Here is a 20004-nt window from a genome sequence, read left to right on the forward strand (position 1 = left end):
TATTGGGCTCTCAGTTTCAGAGTCTAAATTTCCCCCTGATAGTAACTTAAAGGTAAATACAGATGAATAATATTTTGATCAAAAAGGGCCTGTTGATCCTAAACCCCAGGGTTTGGGTTTTTGGGTTTTATTATCCATGTTTTAAAATCTCATAGCATATCAAGGGTTAACATAGGAGGGAATTAAACAAATATCTTTATGGTATTCTTTGAATAAAATCTATATTTGGAATGCATTATTAACCTGTTAGCAATATATATTATAGTGAAAACTATAAATTACAAGTAAAATGGTTCTTAGCACTTAGTTTTCTTATGTTAGTTCTGCCCTACTCTTCAAAACACTCATAGACCTCTAGTAGCCTCCAACTCCGCACTTAGTAGGGCTTCATTTCTGCCCTGTGACGACCTTAATTAGTGACGTTTCAGGGCAGTTGTAGTGCAGCGGCATTGGTACAGGTAACCCATTTGATGCACCTTGTTTGTAAAATAAGGACTAGAAGGTAAGCTTACCTCAAGGCCGAGTGTGATTTATCCAAGTGCCTTATTTTCTAGACCTCATCACCAGATAATTTAGAGAGAAAAAATTAGGGAAGGTTATACCGAGGAGAAAGACATACAGGGACAAGTCTGTTTCGGAAGACTGGGTGACAATGTCGCTTCCATTTCCCCGGGGTTGTCTGTGAAATCCTAGAGCTAAGCCGTGCAAGAGACTGAAGGCCTTGAACTCATGTTGGACACTTCAATCCAATAGTGATGGAGCTGTTAAGTCACTGAAAGAATCCTCATTTTAAAACAGTTCACCTGGAAACCACTTCAAGGCTTCCAAGGCAAGGACGAACATCATCCCTTATACAACAACTTGATTATTGTTGATGAACCACACTGTGTTGAGGGCCAATTCGCTGTACTCGCTGCTTTATGGTTGTGCACTTCCGCCCTCTGCTGGATTATTTAAGAACTGCTCCAGTGTGTCCAGCAACGCACAACTGAGTGGGCTTTGGGAGCCCAAAAAGTGGGTGGCAGCTCACTTAATTATGTGAGCCACAAGTGTTTCCTGCTATAACATGCTATGAATACTACAGTGAACATACATGTGGACCTCATGTGCTGAAACGGTACATCAAAGTTTTCACATGTTTCTCCCGAAGGATGAAAGATGACAATGTCATTAAAGGAAACTGGCACACTCTTTCCCCCACTTAAATCTGTAACATAAATTTCAGTGTTTATCTTGGCTCGAGTGGTTATTTCAAGTTTTCTTTCTCACCAATCACATTTTCAGCCTAATATAAAATGATAATGACAATAATCATTCATCGTTAATCCTTGTTGTTTTAAACCTCGGCAAATTAAGTGATGGTGTTCAAAACTTTTTTTTTTGGAACTTAGGAGATGGTGGACCCATTATTTTTAAACTGACAGATTTTGACTTTTCTATAAATACTTCAACAATTGCCATAAATATGAAACAAAGAGCATTTTATGTCCTTCCAGAGGTTACCCTTTATGGACAGGTCTTTCAGAGCGAAGTTTTTGATGTGCTACTGAAAGTCTCCCATTGACACGACGTGAATTTGGACTTTGGAAATTCTGCCTTCGGGCTGTAGAGATATTAACATAAAATATTACGCAAACTATGGGATTGTTGTCCCGCTAAATGATTATCATCCTGGTTGATGCTCTAGCGTCTTTGCAGTGGGTGGGAGTGTTCTTTATTTTTCCCTTTTTTGATAGAGATTATTTTAACCTAGTAGTTACACTTTTTCTTTGCTATGTTAGGAAAACAGCAAAAACCACACACACTTACAAAAGTAGCGGCCTGGTAGGTCCTGGCATCTCTCTGACAGGCTGATTCCGAGTTACTGTAACCGTTCTTGTAGCCATTCTCACATTATTCTTCAAAATAGTTCTGCCAGTGGCAGGCACAATTATTTGCATTTTGCAGATGGAAAAACTGAGGCTATGTCTATGTTGCCATGAGGGATATATAATTAATGGAATTATCCAGCTAATGCTGAGCCACAGACTCTGGAGTTGAAATAATTTGTGCAACTGAAGCAGAAACCATTTGAGAAGGCTTTGTCGATAAGAATTAGCGCCTTAGTGAGCTGCTTCAGCCAGTAAAAACAAAGGTGGCCCACTGACTCCCTCCTCGATTTAGGTTATTATATTAGAAATTTGGAATGAGTGGGATGGGGGAAAGTACAGCACCAATATGGTCTAGTGATCAGAAACTATAATGTTACCTAAGGTTATCATACGTCTTCATGAAAGATGTCAGTATTTAGTGGAAACTGTATTTATATAAAACCATAACAAAATTTATGTATTCTGTTCAATTGGACAAACAGTTCTCGAACCTGTAGTGTGCTCTGGGTTCCAGAGCCAGCAAAGGGAATACAGAGGAGTTCAGAATTAGGCGAAAACCAAATATAAGGCATAGCGTGAAGGGCTACGCTAGGGAAGAGCGAAGCTATTTGAACGGGGAGGAGAAACAGGCAGTGTATTCAGCCATCGGCATGTGCAGTGACTGGTCAATATGGAGAAAGAAAGACTCCCCATAGGAGGAGAACTTTGCTTAGCACTTTGTAAGGAAGATTTTGCCAATGAGGGAAAAGCGTCCCTGGTAGGGGAACAGCATGGGTTGGGAAGAGGATATTGAGGAATGTCAAGTTGTCCGTGGTAGCTATAGAGTACGTATAGCCCTGGGGGACAGAGGTGGGGAGATCGGAGTGGGATGAAAAGTCAGAGATGGGGCTTGAAAGCAAGATCAGATCCAGAACCTGGCATTAGGTCGGACAACTATGCATTACAAAAGCTATGTGTTGGCACTATTCATGTCATGTTTAGGCCACATGCAGACCAGGGCCCATCAAACTAACACAGGGAGCATTTCAGCCACTTCCTGAATGGCAGCCAGTGGGACAGGTCCAGTCCTCGTCCAGAATGGCTGCAGGAGCTGCTGTTGATGCTTTGCAACCCAGCGACATTCGCATTCACGGCACAGGAAAGCCCTCCAAGGAAGTCCCTCTATACGGGGATGCAAAAGAATAACATGTAATTTTTAAAGGGATGACTTCAAATCCAGCTGTGGTTGACTTTGAAATGAAGTCATTCACAGACTGGGTACTTCAGTCAGTTTCAGGAACAAATGGCTTTCAAGACGTTTTCACTAATGGCTGAGAACATTTGTTCAACCAGCTGGTCACCTACTCTGTGTCCCGGAGTCCGGGACAGACGTACATAATCCCTGCTCTCCCAAAGGGCACAGCAGAGAAGGCACACGCACATTCAATCAACACCCGCTCAGCATCCTCCAAGGCAGAGAAACACTCTGTGGGAAAGACCACCTTTGGGACATGCAATATTCAGGACCCTAGTCTGGCAGCCAGATGGAAAGGCCTGATGAACAGGTAGACGGAAGGCGCTGGCGCTCGAAGGAAAGAACTGGGCAGGCTGCATAACTCTGGTAGCCTTGAACTCATAGATACTATGTACATCCTGGGCAGACTGATGAATGACACACCAGGGAAAGGTACAGAGTGAAAGGTGGAAAAGGTAACCAGAACGGAGTCCTAAGAAAAGAACTGTGTGTGTTAGGAGAAAATGGGAGGAAAGAGTAGTTTCCTAGGGAGGGCGTGGCCCAGTGCTTGGTTACTGAAACTCAGGAACCAAGGTGCAGGTGCAAGGGCTCCCCCTACTGGTTGCAGAAGTGTGAGGTTTTTTTTGGTGACATTCGCACGTTGAATGGAGAGGCAACAATGAAAGCCAAATTGGAGAGGATGGAAGAATAAGTGGGGGCCAGGAAATGAAAATGTATGTGTAGGTAACTTCCAGGAAGTCGGATGGTGAAGAAGATTCGAAGGATAGGGCTGGAGAAAATTAGGGCGTCACGAACAGGATTTGGAGGTGTTGCTGTGTATGTTCCAAGTTGGATACATTAGCATGTTTGCTAAACAATCCAGCAGTAGCCTCGTGAAAGAGCCCCTTCTCCTGACTGGTTAATGTTCGCCTGATCAAAATGTAGATCCGGCAACAAGTCTCCCTCCGGCGTGAACCGTCCAGCAGAGAGACTGGAGAGCGCCAGATTCCAGATTCTCCATCTGGTATCTCAGACGGCAGTTCTGAAGCCTAAGTGGGTGCCCCTACCTGACGCCCGATCTTCAGTTATCTACACCTTTACATTACTTTTTCATCCTCAGGAACTGAACCAAAAGTAGAGAGCATTTTAAATAGTTTTTTTCAGCCCTCCACAATATAGATTAGTACTTACAGTCAGAATTTTCTGATTTGAGGACAGTAATAAGACCACCCACAGGAAGGGCTAAAATCCTCCCTCGCCTCCTGCCACTTACCTGCTTAGACATCAGCTTCAGATTTCCTAGGGATTTTGCCCAAGGTCCCCCTCAGGGATCACCTCATAGCAAGCTGTGACAACAACCCCAACCCTGGTCCTCGGCCAGCCTCAGTTCTGGGCTGTTTTCCCTCCACAGTGTCTAGATTTTACTGCTGGGGATCACTCCTTCCTTGTGATGCGTCTGGGAGCAGCAAGTAGATCACAGATGCATCCAGGTCATTCTGTCCCTGGAACCTCCGTCTTCCTGCATTGCAGGGCTTTCCAGCAGTATTGTAGAATCCACCTGCTTTGGAGGATCCAGAGTCTTAATTACTGTTTTCGCTATCATATTGCTATCAACACAAAACCTTTTATCACCAAACAAGCAAGCTGCAATGCAATGAGGTTGGTGTAATTCGGCGAACACAAAACCTGACCTGGATTTAGGAATAGAACTCTATTTCTAGCCTTACCCTTGACGCACCGCACACATGACCTTGGAGCAATTACCACGCCTCAGATTTTTCATCTGTAAAATACCCACTTCCTACCTTGGAGGATTAACTTGATAATGTCTGGAAAGTACCTTGAGGTCTTCGAGGGAGGACCCTGCTGCATGAGCACAGGTCACGCTTACTAGGATCACGCCCCTGTGTCTAAATAGAAACTGGAAAAGCAGTCCGAGGAGTGACTTTTGAATGATATTGGCCTGAAATAAGTCAGACCTACTCGTGCCAGGACTGAAACTGGGAATGACCCTCAAAGACTGTGTTAACTAACCCTCCTTATTTCTGGTTGTGCTTCAATCTCACCTTGAATGTTAACTCTAAACCGCTAACCTGTTTCTTTCCCTTTGTTCACTTTTTTCCCACCTGCCATTGCATGACCTGCAGGGTCAGTTTTGTGCATGACACCCGCTACCAGTATTGGTAGGTTTCAACCTTTTTTTTTTATTTGTCTTATATATTATGTACGGTACCTTCACTTGCTTGAAATTTAGTTCAGAGATGGTAGAAATGCTCCAGGAAATGGTAGATCGGAAGGCTTATTTGGCTTTAGGGCTAACATAGAGGTTTGTTCCATGGACTTGTATATTTAAGAAAATGACCATTTTAGCATGGCTAGGACAACCAGGGTGCTAGAACAGCCGCTACGAAACATAAAACCACAGGCACGAGTCTGCTTTTTTTAAGTTATCTGTATTTGGTTTCTCTTTAGAGTCGATAATGTTTTAGCAGAAGAAAAAGAGCTTACTTTATCAGAGAGGCAGGCTAATTTCATCAGTCAATGTTTTTAAAGTTTCATAGTGGTGTGCCTTTATCTCCTCTTTGCTGTGTGTTAGAATTATCAGAGTTTCCCAGAAGTATTTATTTTTGAAAAATTATAAATGGATGTATTTTGAAAACAAATATCTGACCTGCCTCGCTTATCATTCTTTTTAATTTTGCATTGATTTATTTGCAATGATTACTTGTTCTGCAGCATCCCCTTAGGTACTAACCTCGGCCAGCGTGTAGTTAGCCCCACAGGTCCTTATGCCTTGGTACGAAAGCCTGTCTTTAGGACATACGAATTAGCTCCATTCAGAGTAAAGAAAAGCATTGGCAAAATTTATCTGGCTATTTCACCGTAACTGTGCTAGAATTTACATCAAGGCTATGATTTTCAGTCCACAATGATGGACTCAAATAAACCACCATCCCCAGGAATGTCAGTTCAGACAAGCAACCCCAAATTGACAAAAAAAAAAACAAAAAAACCTCGACTTAACCACAATAAATTCAGAAGAAAAAATCCTATCCTAAATTATGCCCCCGTATTGAAGCTCTGAAATGTTAGAAGCGTGACTCACAGTGAATATGATGTACTCTTGCTTAACTGGACACAGCACTTCACGGTTTTAGAAATGACCGTTACTCCAGGCACTATAGACTGTGAATTGGGAATGATCTATTGCTGGAAGTGAAATGTTTGTAAATACATCAACCAAAGTCATCTGCTTTGGCCTTTCTGGGAATCACTGATTATGTTTTAAAACTTCCTTTAATTGTACTTGTAATAAGCTATTTTCCCTTTTTTATTTCTCTCCCATGCTTCCTTGCTTTGCATTGTGATTGCATGCCATCTGCTGGTTTAACCCATGATGGCTTGCCGCTCTGATATNATTGAAGCTCTGAAATGTTAGAAGTGTGACTCACAGTGAATATGATGTACTCTTGCTTAACTGGACATAGCACTTCACGGTTTTAGAAATGACCGTTACTCCAGGCACTATAGACTGTGAATTGGGAATGATCTGTTGCTGGAAGTGAAATGTTTGTAAATACATCAACCAAAGTCATCTGCTTTGGCCTTTCTGGGAATCACTGATTATGTTTTAAAACTTCCTTTAATTGTACTTGTAATAAGCTATTTTCCCTTTTTTATTTCTCTCCCATGCTTCCTTGCTTTGCATTGTGATTGCATGCCATCTGCTGGTTTAACCCATGATGGCTTGCCGCTCTGATATTCACCATGCCAAAATACCACTTCTATTACCATAATGCTACACCCTCCTGTTCATTGCTCCCATGGTTCCCCTCCTGAAAGTACCCATGATGCACAGCGCTACGTCAGCCACTGTCTCTGCAGCAACAACTCCTGCAACAAGTGTCCCCTTCGCAGCAACAGCCACAGCCAATCAGGTTTGCTCCTTTTAAAGCTTTCTTTCACAAATCCCAAACTCTAAATGAGTGCTGATATTTAAAAAAAAAAAAAATTCTCGGTGAGAATTTTTTTTTCATGTTTATCCATCAAATTTTATTTTTTTTAATTAGTTTATAGCAAGCATTTGTGGACAGGTTGCACTTATTTAGAGTTAACATTTACTGCAAATAATGATGTAGCTATGTTTTGTGTTGCACTGTTTGTTTTTGTACCTAATATTGTGTAATTAACCTGACAGGCTTACATTCCTTTTAGCACAGCGTTGGGTATCCAGTGGTTTGTGAATTGCCACAGAGAAATCACAAAAGCTCTCCTGCGGGAGTTTAAAAACTGGCTAATTTCGTTTGAGTTCATTCAGACCCTATCCATGTGTTGTGGAGGAAAAAAAAATATGTGTTCTCCTCTTAGCAGAGTCTCCCCTTTTTCCTTAGCACCAAATTTGAGGTCTGAGTGAGTCATGTTAACATTCCACCTTGGTTGGGCATGCTCCCAAACCCACTTGGATCCCACTCTGCCATCTGTTCCGATTCTGGCGGGAGAGCCAAATCGTACCGGAAGAAGAATACCTAGGCACTGAGTTCCCAAAGGCTGGATGTAATGTTTAGGGATGTTTAACTCTGCTGGTTTAATGCATGTGCCAATAAGACCGTGGATGTACTGTTCCTCCAAGGGGGACGGTGGGCTAGTTGCCACTCTGTGGTCGCAGGTGGACTTTAATCCTAACCCCAGCCACCAATTTGCAAAGGTGTGCTCCCCGGTTTGGAGATGAGGATGAGTCAGCAGTAATTCTCCCCTGGCCTAGAAAAACACAGTACCGTGCATGCCCGCCCTGCGGAGAAGAGCGATTTTGGTTTTGTTTTTAGCCTAGTTTGGGGATCTTTTTTGTTTGTGTGTGTGTGTGTGTGTGTTTGCTTGTTTGTTTTAGATAACATCAAGGTCCTGACAAAAGACTAAAAGAGATCTAGGAACAGTCTGGAGGGGAGGTCCCAGCTAATGAGAACAACTGGAAACACTTGTGTCAGGGTGCACCTGTCGGATGTGAAACTAACTGCTTTCTGAAGGTGGGGGGGAGCTTATTCACACTCTTTTCCATGCTCAAGTGAGTAACAATTCCAGTGTTACGGGTTGTCACTAAGAAGATAGGTGTGAAGGCTCTTGAGTGAGGGAATAAAAATGAAACCCCAGGACACCCCTCTCTGAGTCCTCCGGATGGTGATGTGCGGGAGAGAATGAGGGGCGGAGCTGAGGCCCCTGGGCTCCCAGGCGGATGCAAACGGTTCTCAGCCCTCCCTGTCTTTACTTCCGTCCTCACAAATGCTGACTTACCTCTGGACGAACTCAGCTTCAAAACAGAGCTCACAAAGAGCAGCAGATAAGTTTCTTAGGGGGAATTTTTTTTAATGGTGGGATGGGAGAAGGAAAGGAGAGAGTGCGCCCTTCCATTATTCGGTTCAGAGCACCCCTTTTCACTTGCTCACTCCTAATCGGAAAACCGGGTATCTGTTTCTTTTGTATGTTAGTCCTGCCTTGTTTTTGCAGTTTTTAACAGAATTTAGTCCCTTCATAAGAAAACAAGTTTGGAGTATAATGGAGTGGTACCGGTCGCAGTGGAATTTTGCCTATATTATATGGCAGGTTAAGTACTTCTGATACAGAGAGATCTTTTCTAGGAATGCAAAGGAAGTCAAGTTAAAGAAATAAGTATGAGTTTTAGGGAAAATGAGTTTATTATGATAAATACTCGATCATGCGTTATTTTAGGAAACATTATTTTATTATGATAAATACTTAATCGTGTATCATAAGTATATTTCCAGCCAAGTGATTTTTTTGTTCCTTTGGTAGACAGAACTTATCTACATACATGTTTATATATGTGTGTGGTGAGGCAGGAGTAGAAAATACGAACTACTCAGAAGCTAAAATGTATCATCTTATGGCAGAGTGTAATTGGTGGAGAAACTAACAAGTTTAACTTCAGTGAAATCCAAAGCAGTATAAGTAAAAGAACACTTGACGGTAGATTCGAGAATCTGAGATTCTGGGTTTCTAGGTGTTGACTGGGGCAGTTCCTGGATTGCACTTTGACGGGAAAACCTTTAGCAGCTCTTGATGAAGATTTGCTCACACAGGAAAACCACAGAATCAGAACTAGAAGTTCACATAAACGCTCAGGTGTGATATCCTCTGTGTACGTTCAACAAGTTCTAAGTGCCAGGCAGCTACCGAAGATCTTGGAAAGTCTTTTCAGTGCCAGTGAATCCAGAGCTGGGAGACTGTGGGTGAATGTCAAATGACAAGCTCATCCGCTCAAGATCTCACCCCTTAAGCCCTAGGGGAACTGTATTCATGTGAATTCTGTCATCTGAATGTCATGAATCTCAGTTTCCTCCTCCGTGAGAGGAAGACCAGAATAGACTCCTGGAAACCCCTCCCAGCTCTAAGACTCCAGAACCCGATTTCCTTGGCTGTTGTTACACGGGACAGGAGTAAGAGATCATCAAGGTAGACCAAGGAGTTCAGAGGTCAGTCAATGACAGGCGTCCTGCCTGCTTTTGCTCCCCTGGGAGAGCTGTCTTTGACGCAGAGTGTGGAGGATTTTGACACTTTCCAAGTTCATTTGATCCATTCAGGCTGTCAGTTCCAATAGTTCAAATCTCATAGGTATCTGTAATTAGATACAAGCCATTCACAGAAGGAAGAAAATAGACCAACACATCCCAAGACAGATCTCCCAACTCAGTCTTTCTTTACGTGGTAACCCCCCACTGAGCCGAGACCAACAGGCAACAGATCCGTCAACTGGATCCTCGGAGCTTAATCAGAATGTCAGCTGTGAAAGTTTTAAATTACGTGGAAACAAAACCCAAATACTTGTGGGAGATATAAAATACTTTTTTGGTTATTTAGCTCTGGGAGTGGATGTGTAAACAAAAAGACAATAAACACATTTCCAAACAACTATTTCCTCTTTCAGTTAAGGTCTTTGGGCCTTTCTTATATAAATTATATCTAATATGATTATTATTTACAAACTGCTTATGTACCAGATGCTCTTCTAAATGTTTTCTCTCCCATATATTACATATTACATGGCATATGTATTTTCTGTTATATGAGAGAGCATACATGCTTCGTATGCATAGATACACTCAGTTCTTACAACAGTCTTTTAAGTATGGTTATCATCATCCCCATTTTATACACGGTAAAACTGAAACAGTTTTACTGCCTTAGGCAAAGAGAAACAGCCAACAAATGGTCTTGCTGGAATTTAATCCCTGGCGGTTTGAGTCCAGAGGCCTTGACCTTAACCACCACACTGCCTTTCTCTATAATTACAAATGCACAAAAATCACTTCTTCCACAGACGTAACTCTCTTTTGAATGAGACCCAAAAGCAGCAAACTCTCTTGCTAATGCAGCTCAAACAGAGATGAATCCTAAGCAGGGAGATGAACTGAATGTGCACACAGCTGCAGGTTGGTTCTGGAATAGCCAGGTCCTGTTTACACACCCTATAGCAGACACATGTTCATTATCATATATAACCACGTGATCATAGCCTGTGTAACACTATAGCCAGTGAGTAGACTGAAAATTGTGACTAATTTCTATGCAAGTAAGTTAAGTAAAAAGTCCAATATATACAAAGTAAAACAGGATTAGTCATTTATCTCCGTGAAACCAAGTTCATGGGTCTATTTTGTGAACTGCTGTCCTAGACTTCTAGCTTCTGCCAGTCATTGCACAAAGAGCTTGGTAACGAGCAAAATCAGAATTGAAAATGAGAATGCCTTATAAATCAGCCAGTGTAAGCCTTCTCACAGATGGTCAGAATGGATGTGTCTATAGATGCCGGTTTGGAAACAAATTTCGTTGCAGAGCGCACACTAAAGGAGGTCACAGGAAACAGCTTAGTGTCTGGATTACCTAGTAGTTTTTCATACTATGAGAAATTTTATTGAATAAGATGAGAGTGCAGATTTGAATCCCTACAACGTGAATTATTACAGTAATGCTATCATTGCTTTAGTATTTTTTATTTCAAAACTGCATTCTATTTCTAAAGGGGAGAATAATTTCTAAGTAAATATATTTTAAGTCCTAGTCTTTTTTTCATTTATGCACAGAGATTATTCAGTTTACCTAATCACATCCTCAAAGGCCCAATTAAAATACACTTTATACTCTGGGTCTTTCCCTGACCCCCCGCAGAATGACGTACTTTTCTCCCTCTGCTGAATTTGCCAAGGACTTTATCTGCACATTCCTTAAAGCATCAGCACTAGAGAGAAAGAATGACAAGCGCAAATGTACGAAGGTGGGAAAGTATGAAGTTTAGCGGAGACGAACTAGCAATAGGTTGGTCTGAGCTTCTGTTGGCAGGAGTGGCCACAACCACGGCTTGGTGCAGATTGTGCAGGGTCTTAAATGCCACGTGAGGGGACTGCGGCCCTTGTTTGTCCCCTGGGGAGTTTTCAAACAAGACAAAAGTCTAGAAAGAGTGAGCAGCTGTGTTCCAGGTGGGAGAGTCTGCTGAGGCCACTGGCGGGACGTTTGACCCACAGCCTAAACTGGGACAGTGGCAGCCGGCAAGTGGCCTGCTTGTCCCTGCCCTTGCAGTGACATCGGGGGCGTTACTTTTAGCCAAAGAGAAACATAGCTATTTCATACTGTGGCAAAACAGGCCCAAACAATGCCTCATGGCAGACAAAGAAATCCGGGTGGACGTGGAAGGTTCACCGCAGGAAGTCACCTGTGTAGGATCTGAAGTGAATGCCTCCAAGAACAGCGGTTGGGTGGTAGTCACATGCCTCCGGGGGGGGGGGGAGGGGGGCTTGCTCCAAGGGTGCAGCTTCCCACTTCCTCCCTAAATACACCTGCAGAGCCACAGAAGCTCAAAGACAGAGAGAGAGTCCCTTCAGATTTGGTGTAAATACACATCACCCCTGTTTCCGCAGTGAGAGCTGTGTGGGCAGTGAGTGCAACTGTCTCATTCATTCTGGGTCAAGAGTCCCTGTGATGAAGAAAATTCTTACTTGTTGGATGTTAGGATTTTATATTTTTTATGCAGCATTCCCTCAGTACCCTCACTACCTTTAAAACTGGTGACATCAAACTATAGTTCCAGCCATACATTAAGCAACCGTCGCATTTTCAAAAAGGGGTAATTCATCTTTAAAGTTATGACCTCAAAGTCACATCTTCTGAACCCTCTCCCAAAGATTAAATTCATTCAGGAGAAAGTTGGCCTTAGGAAGAGCTTATTGAAAAATTATTGGGTCTTTTCTAATCACCAGAGGACATGTTTATTGGTTTTGAGGGAGAGGGAAGGAGAGAAAGAGAGGAAAAAATTGATGTGAGAGAGAAATAGCACCTGTACGTGTCCTGACTGGGGATCAAACCCACAACCTTTTGGTGCACAGGATGACATTCGAACCAACTGACCCACCTGGCTAGGGCTGAAAATTTGTTATTAATATATCATATGCACACAATCCTTTATTTACTGGAATATTTGATAAGTAAGAAAATCTGACTTCCCAGACATGCTACCTGATATAGATAATCAGTTTTGATGATATCTTATCAGAAATGTGAAATAAGTACATGTAACTAGATGTATATATTGTATTTTGGCTGGCCTGCTGCAAATTACTAAAGAGGAAAGAGAAAAGCAAATCATGAAATTCTACTTATCCTCACATATAAATGTGAATACAACTTCGAAGCCATTTGTATACAGAGTCTTAGATTTATAAGTTGTCCTATACCAACCAAGATATCTAGAAAGGCAAGGTCAGGTTTAACTCAAACGCTCATCTCGAAGAGTTGTGTGAAACGTCTATTATTCAAGGCCATCTGCTGGGACTATATTCAGATGAGCGTAGGCAGCGTTTAACATTCCCCGCCACTTGACCGCTCAGAGCCAGTGCCTTCGCAGGAAAACCAGGCTCCGTGAGTCCTGTCGGGTACCTCTCCTGAGACCCACAGGAGAGCGGCTGGCTTCCAGGGATGGTCCGACTGTGAGGAGACTCCTTTCTTGCGGTTTGCTGGTTCCAGGGGGCAGATTATAGACAGCAGCTGGGCCCCAGGTGTGTTATGCTCCGAAAGACGGAGGTGGCAGGTGGCAGAATCAGACCCTTCAGAACGGGACTCAGACTGAGACACCCATCTCTGCGTGGCACGGAGACTGTTGTTCAGCGGCCTGTAGCTGTCTGCTGACAGTCTCACGGTGGGCGGGGTCCCACTTCAGTGATGGGCCTCCTGGCTTCGGTGAGGCAGCAGTGCCACGTGGAACATTTTGTGGACGGAGGTCACAGGGAGTGAGTGTGCGTGGGTAGAAGGGGGAGGTCAGGGAGAAAGAGAGGAGGAGACTGGAGCCCGCTGTACCTGTCCAAGTAAAAAAACAAAACAAAACTGTAAAAATTACAGTAGCTCCATGCAGTCTATGCTATTAGTTAAAGCTTCTGGCAATTTTAGTCTAAATTCCAGGGCACAAGGCAGCTAGGCCATTGGAGTCCCGGCTTGCTAGTGCGGTCACACTGGTTTGGGAAGGGAGGTGGGCGGGCTCCTCTGTCTAGGTGGACTGGATTCTGCAAGAGCCACATAGAGGCAAGTCGCTGCCTTGCCTTGCAGGACTACCAAGAGGTTTAATGAATAAATGTATTTGCAGACTTCCTCTAAGAAAGGCTGAGTTATATAAGTGTCAGAATCCGGTACATTTTCATTTCCCGTGAATAATGTACACCCCGGGGTGAGAAACTGGGGTGGAATACTTTTGTGTATGGCACCCGAAGACCTGCGATCGGTTCCAGTTCTCTGCGGTGGAAGACAAGAGGTCAAGGGTTCCTCTGTAGCACTTGACCTCCTGGCGGATTGTCCTACTTCGTACACGTCAAATCCCATCCTCTTTCCCATTTTGATGGACTTTGGGGGAATCTTTTTAGACTGAAAAGTCATGTTCCCCACAGTATTTTGACTTTTGTTACGATGATAACATCGTGCTCCGTTTTTCCAATTTGAGGGCTCCTCTTTTGAGCAGAAGGCATACACAGTTCATTCTACATGTGTGTTTATTTCCAGCTCTCACCTTGTAAGGAAAGACCAGCTGCAAGGCAGGAGTTCAGACCCACTGCCAAGAGCTGAAAGGCGAAAGGGGTCTCATTTCGATAAAAGTTGCCCGAACAGAGGGCGTTTACCTCCCCCCGCGCTGCCACAACCGCCCGCCTCCTCGCACTTTGCGTGTTTGGGGAGCTGCCGGTCTTCCCGAGTGAGTGATGTAGATGAGAGAGCTGTGCTGCTTCCCCGTGAGCTAACCTGGCTGTCCCTCCCACCGCACCCAGTAGGACAGCCGCCACGTGTCAAAGACAAAGTGGCATTCGGTCCGGCCTCTCAGCCCCTCCTGTGCGTTCCCTCTGAGCAGTGGCTTCTGAGGCCTGAGTCCGCTGATCATTCCAGAAGTCACCAGTGAGGGGAGGTGCTAAAGATACCTAGGAGTCCCCTGTCTAGTCAAAGAGAGTGAAGAAATTCGGTAATGTTGCACAATGCAATAAGCACGTGCTCAAACATTACTACCTGGGAAGTAAGGCCCACAGCAGGGCCTTGTGCCTGACGTTGGGGGGTAAGTCTTGACGGGTATGAAGGAATTAGACAGGCAATGAACAGGTGAGGTTGTTCCTGAGTAGTGTGGGAAAGTTAAGGGGTGAACCTGGGGTTAGGGGAAGGGAAAAGGGGCGCTGAGGTTATAAACGCACAGCATTACGCTTGACATGCTCACATGTAACCCCATCAGGTGGGTCCTGTTCTTCATCTTGTACACATGACCAAATCAAGACTCAGATTTGGCCACAGCTCGAATCCATAGTCAAGCCTGCACTTGACTTCAAGCCTATCTGACCCTGAAGGTGATGCTTCTCACTTAGCCCACTGTTCCCCAATAGCATGTGAGGTTCAGGCAGGAGCAGCAGGATCCGTCTCAGACGTTCCCACAACAGAGGCTGATGGGACAGCTATTAATACATCAGCTGTAAAGAAGGGGCACTCCAGCTCCCATGGGCGACGTGACATGTTCCAGGCCACACTGCAGTGAGTGGGAGGGTGAAGGGGAGGATGCATGGGGGCAGCACTGGAAAATCCAGTGGAGGAGGCGAGGAGAGATGAGGTTATGGAGAGCCTTGAATGGCAGGACGAGAGCAGGACAGAAATGTTAAATGAGAGGCTTAGAAACACTGATCCGCGGGAAGTGAGTGGGGAACCAGAAACTGGGGTGTACTGACTCTGTGCAAAGTAACTGGTGAGGAAGCCACTTCATTGATGAGTGTTGAAACTGGGAGAGAAAAGAGAAACAAGGGAAGGATGAACGACTGAGAATCGGGGAGATTCAGGGAGGCGTTCGGATCCGTAGCTCTCGCAGTGGCTCTTCTCCAGGCTCTGGGTGTCTCTGGATTTCACTGGCTCCTCCCCCGCCACATCAGCCGTCTGCAAGGCAGGTCTCCCGGTGACCTACAGAAAAAGGGTGGTTCATGTCGACACAGCTTCACTTTTATCTGACTGTGGAGGACAGTTGGTTGACTGGTATCTTCTGACACTGGTTTATGAAAAAAGCTATAGCTTTTTTAGCATTTAGAATCCATCATCCTCCAGCAGTAGGTAAAATAGGCTAGAGTTTGGGTCTGTTTTACTTTAGGTGATCCAATTACCTCGTCCTTACGATCACTCCACTTGCTCTAGAGTTTTCAAAGATCACAGAGTTCCTGTTGGTGAGCTTCCCGTAATCAAATACAGGCCCTCTTCCCTCTGCACCACAAACGCATTTCTGGAAGGAGCATCGTTAAGCTAGTCATTGTGAAATGTCACCCAATTCCCCATAGTCACAATTATATCAGGCCTTGTTGGTGTGACCCAAGACCCGAATCAACTACAACAAAGTTGTGAAGCACATAAGTCCTAGGGCAAATTTACCACATTCGTGCCGCATTTCGACAATAACAGACACACCCACACAAAGGAAAATGACGGTGCAGGTTACGTTCTAAATTGGGACAGGAGCCCAGATCAGCAAGGTTGCTTACGCAAATCGCATACACAGTAAGAGAACCAAGACTAGCCCCAATGATCTGTGTGCTGCCCAGCGTAGGGCTCTTCCCCTTGCTCCGCACGGCCTTCCTGAGCAAGGGCCTTAAAGGGCCATCCACGGGGCCCAGAGTGCTATAGGAATCTAGAGGTAACTCGAGAGCTCTTCTGTGTAAGCACTTGCCCAGGACATTGTGCTGAGCCTATTACATGAGCTATCTTGCTAAAATCCAAAACAGCTCTGTAAGGGACTGTTCGTATCCCCAGCATATACGTGTAGATGAGAAAACTGCAATTTCGAGGAGCTGAGGAACTTGCCCGAGATCATCTATTAAGTGGCAAAACCACATTGAGAACTTTCTCCCAAGCTCCTAACCTTTCATTTTACAATGAGAAGAAGGGCCTGGAATGGTTAAATGATTCTCTCAAGGTGACGTACAAGTGAATAAGAGGTAAAGACTCATCTCCTAATGGCATGCTTAGTCTTCCTTCCACCGTCTAACCACAATTCATCATGAATATGCAACTGTCCATTTTTCTGAACAATCGATCGCTTGTTTCCTCCTCAGAATTTAGAAAGATTTTTGAAGAATCAAAAAGAGACCCCGGGATGCTAAACTTGATTTCTTCTTGTTCTCCAAATACTTTTTCCAGTAATGATTTTATGGTCCTTCCATTAGTCATTCCTTCAATATTTGTCATTGTTATACTGAAATATTTGAAAGGGCCAGAGAACCACTTTAGTTATGAGGATTTAGGAGAAAAGGAATTGCTTAAATCAATTCCAGTTATCCATCTTCTTTTCTTTGCTCTTCCCTGACTCCTGCAACATATAGTGGTGGCCTTGAGCAAGGAAAGCTAAAATAGGGAAATCTAAGGAGTGTGTAAAGGATGAGAAGAAACCCCCCTTGTGTTCCTTTGCCTTGGAAAAAGGTGTTTAAGAGTTGCTTTTTTTAAAAAAAAATTCAACTCATAAGTTCCCTCATTCTTTCTGCTATGTGAAAAGAGGTGAAGGCTTAAAAATGGAAGCGTGGTTGTTTATTAAACAAGACTGGGTGTGCAGAGTGTCCATAAAGAGTGGTTTGCTCGAAGCACAGTGACCCAAGGGTTATTACTAATTGCTACCCCTTGTCAGAACATTCATGTTTGGTGGCTTAGCCTAGGAAATTGAAATAGGTGCGATGAAATATTACCATATGGTAACAGTAGCATCACGTGCTTGCTCCCACCAGGCTTTCGTTAACTGCATTATCCAGTCACAGCAACTCATGAGTTAGGGACAGTGTGTAATTCCTGTGATGCAGATGAGGAACACCGAGAATCATTTACCCATGGTACCACATCTGTTAGGCCCAGAAGCTGGCTTTGAATTGGGTCCAGTTTTAAAGAATGGGGTGTCCCGCCTCTCAGGAGATGTTATCCGTCTCCTCCTTGACATTGACCATCATATGCTACTGGCTGGTAATGTTTTTATATAAAAGATCGTAGTTTGAAATGATTAATATGAATAGCAGTTGGGACTTTCATAAATAAATAGAGAAATTCTGCCTGTATTAAGCTGTTGGTGACAGATCAGGATATACATATACAGAAACAGAAGTCAATGTACTTGACATTTTAAAAAATCTTTGTCTAATCAAAAATCAAGTTTATTGCCAACATAGATGGAGTTCCATCCAGATTGTATGATATTTAAATGTACACTATTACTAGTTGAATACCTATTTAAATAGAAGTTGAAACCAAATTTTATTTAAGATTGTGAATCTTAAATAGACTAAGGAAAGGAAACCAACACCCATCAAAAACTGCTATTACCCATCAGAGACTTCATATACATTCTTTCATTCAGTACTCAGCAAAACACTGTGAAGTGTCTTACCCATTTTCCAGAGGAGAGAAAATCTGAAAACGTAATTTACTTAAGATCAAAAAAGTAGGACGTGGCTACACAGTGTGAGAAGTAAGATTTGTCTGGTTCCAAATCCTATGCTCTTATGCATCCACATATTTGAATCAGAGATTATTATGTCTAGTGCAGGGTTGGGACTAATCTCTTTATATGGTTTCCTTAAAAACTTCTAACTACTGAGTCGTAACTACAAATTGTAGAAGTTTTAACAATTGAAGAAGAAAGTTCTAATAGAACCTTTAACATCTGAATGTAATATCAGAAACAGTCTGAAAATATTGTTGGTTGATGAGACCAACAGCGAAATTAAAGTTTCAGTCCAGGAAACAAGAGCTAGGGAGGGCAGTGGACGAGGGCACCGTCCTTGGGGAGTAAACTGTCCAATGACTTCAGGCAGAAAAGAGTCCACCAAGAGAGGAGTCCTCTCATCCAAAACTTTCATTTCTTAAACAACAATAACTTAAAAATTGAGGGACTATTTTTTCCCACTCTTTCCACAGAGCCTTACCTATTAAGCTCAGGTTAATGAAACATCGCTAGTTGAGAATGAATGTGTTGCGTTGCGCAGCCTGGACCAGGCAGCTCTCTGTGCAAGGAGCAACTAGAGAGTTTGTTTAGCTGTGAGTGAAACCGTAGAGCTAAACTATAGAGCATGCTAAGGAATTCAACGGCAATTCAGGTGAGCACACAGGAAGAGCCAGGGGTCCCATTCAGAAGCCAAAACCCGGGAAGGATGCAAAGAAAGGCAGGAGAAGGGGGGTGGGCGGGGAGAAGGAATTAGCTATTGGCAAGAAAGGGGAATGGAAAGTCACTGTTTAGTGGTTATGGAGTTACAGATTGGAATGATGGGAAGTTCTGCAAATGGAGAGTGGTAATGGTTGTGCAACCGTGGGAGTGAACTGTTCACTTAAAAATGGTTAAAATGGCAAATTTTATGCTATGCCTATTTTGCCTCCAAAAAGAGGATTGAGATTGCAAAGAAGGCTGTCTCGCTGTAGTTAAGTTGTTTTATCAACTCCACAGTATAAAACTATTCTTTTCACATTAAAAATTCTTAATTGCTTCCATGTTCTCCTGTAAGCATTCCATTTTCACGAAGCAGGTCGCTGAGTGCAGACGCAGGCTCTCCCTCAGTGAACGGTGTCTGTTAGAGGCAGGGGAGAGGTTGAGGTGCCACACCACACCCACGTCCACTGTCTCCTCAGTGGTGACGCATCGTCACACCTTTTTTTTTTTTTAGGGTTGACAGAGCCAGCTGAGGCTTTGGGGGGGGGAGGGGAAGCACTTGATTTGGCTTTTAGCGNTAGGTAAGAGGCGGTGCCCCAGGCAGTAAGTGCCCGCCCCCAAGGTGAGCTAAGGCCTGGGACTGCGCCTTTCTGAGCAGATGTTTACTGGGAATCCAGTGTCCTGTACATTCACAGTTCTGGGAACACAGTATTGAACAGAACAGTCCCAGCTCTCATAGGTTTTACATAGTCAGGGGGACAGCAACAAACCTACATGCAAATAATTACAAAGTATTGGGTTGGCCAAAACGTTCATTGTTTTTCCATATGATGGCTCTAGTGCTTAGTTGTCTTTAACTTAATTCAAAACAATTTTGTAAGATTGTATTGTGACAGCTGTCAACATCAGCATGCATTAAAAAAAAACTTACCAAAATTGGTGAATTTTTGTGCAGCCATTTTAATATCAAAGATGGAAGAAGACACAACATTTTTGGTGTATTGTGCCTTATTATTTCAAGGCAAAAATGTAACTAAAATGAAAAAAAGATTCGTGCAGCGTATGGAGAAGGTGCTATGACTGATCAAATGTGTCGAAAGTTGTTTGCGAAGTTTCTTGGTGTACTGACATTTTGGCCAAATAATTTTTTGCTGCGAGGCTGTCTCAGGCATTGGAAGATGCTGACTTCTACCCAGTAGAAGTCAATAGCGGGAGATACCCAACATGCGCAAAATACCCACATC

The 20004-nt window shown here is 43.5% G+C and overlaps 1 protein-coding gene across 8 annotated transcripts in view; it reads left to right on the forward strand.

The window, feature by feature from the left end:
- The window catches only part of MBNL2 (muscleblind like splicing regulator 2), a 147439-nt gene that overhangs the window by 115336 nt on the left and 12099 nt on the right, over nucleotides 1-20004 (forward strand). For 2 of the 8 annotated variants that reach the window (XM_037057571.1, XM_037057575.1), the window contains 2 exons: nucleotides 5232-5267; nucleotides 6928-7022. The exons of 2 other annotated variants lie outside the window; for them this stretch is intronic. In XM_037057571.1, coding sequence (XP_036913466.1) covers nucleotides 5232-5267; nucleotides 6928-7022 — 131 coding nt within the window. The remainder of the gene's footprint in view (nucleotides 1-5231; nucleotides 5268-6927; nucleotides 7023-20004) is intronic. 4 more of the 8 variants (XM_037057570.1, XM_037057574.1, XM_037057573.1 and 1 more) reach the window with 2 other exon arrangements.

The sequence above is a fragment of the Sturnira hondurensis genome, unplaced genomic scaffold (assembly GCF_014824575.4).
Source record: "Sturnira hondurensis isolate 20B ecotype Veracruz unplaced genomic scaffold, ASM1482457v3 Scaffold0009719, whole genome shotgun sequence".
Lineage (NCBI taxonomy): Eukaryota > Metazoa > Chordata > Mammalia > Chiroptera > Phyllostomidae > Sturnira > Sturnira hondurensis.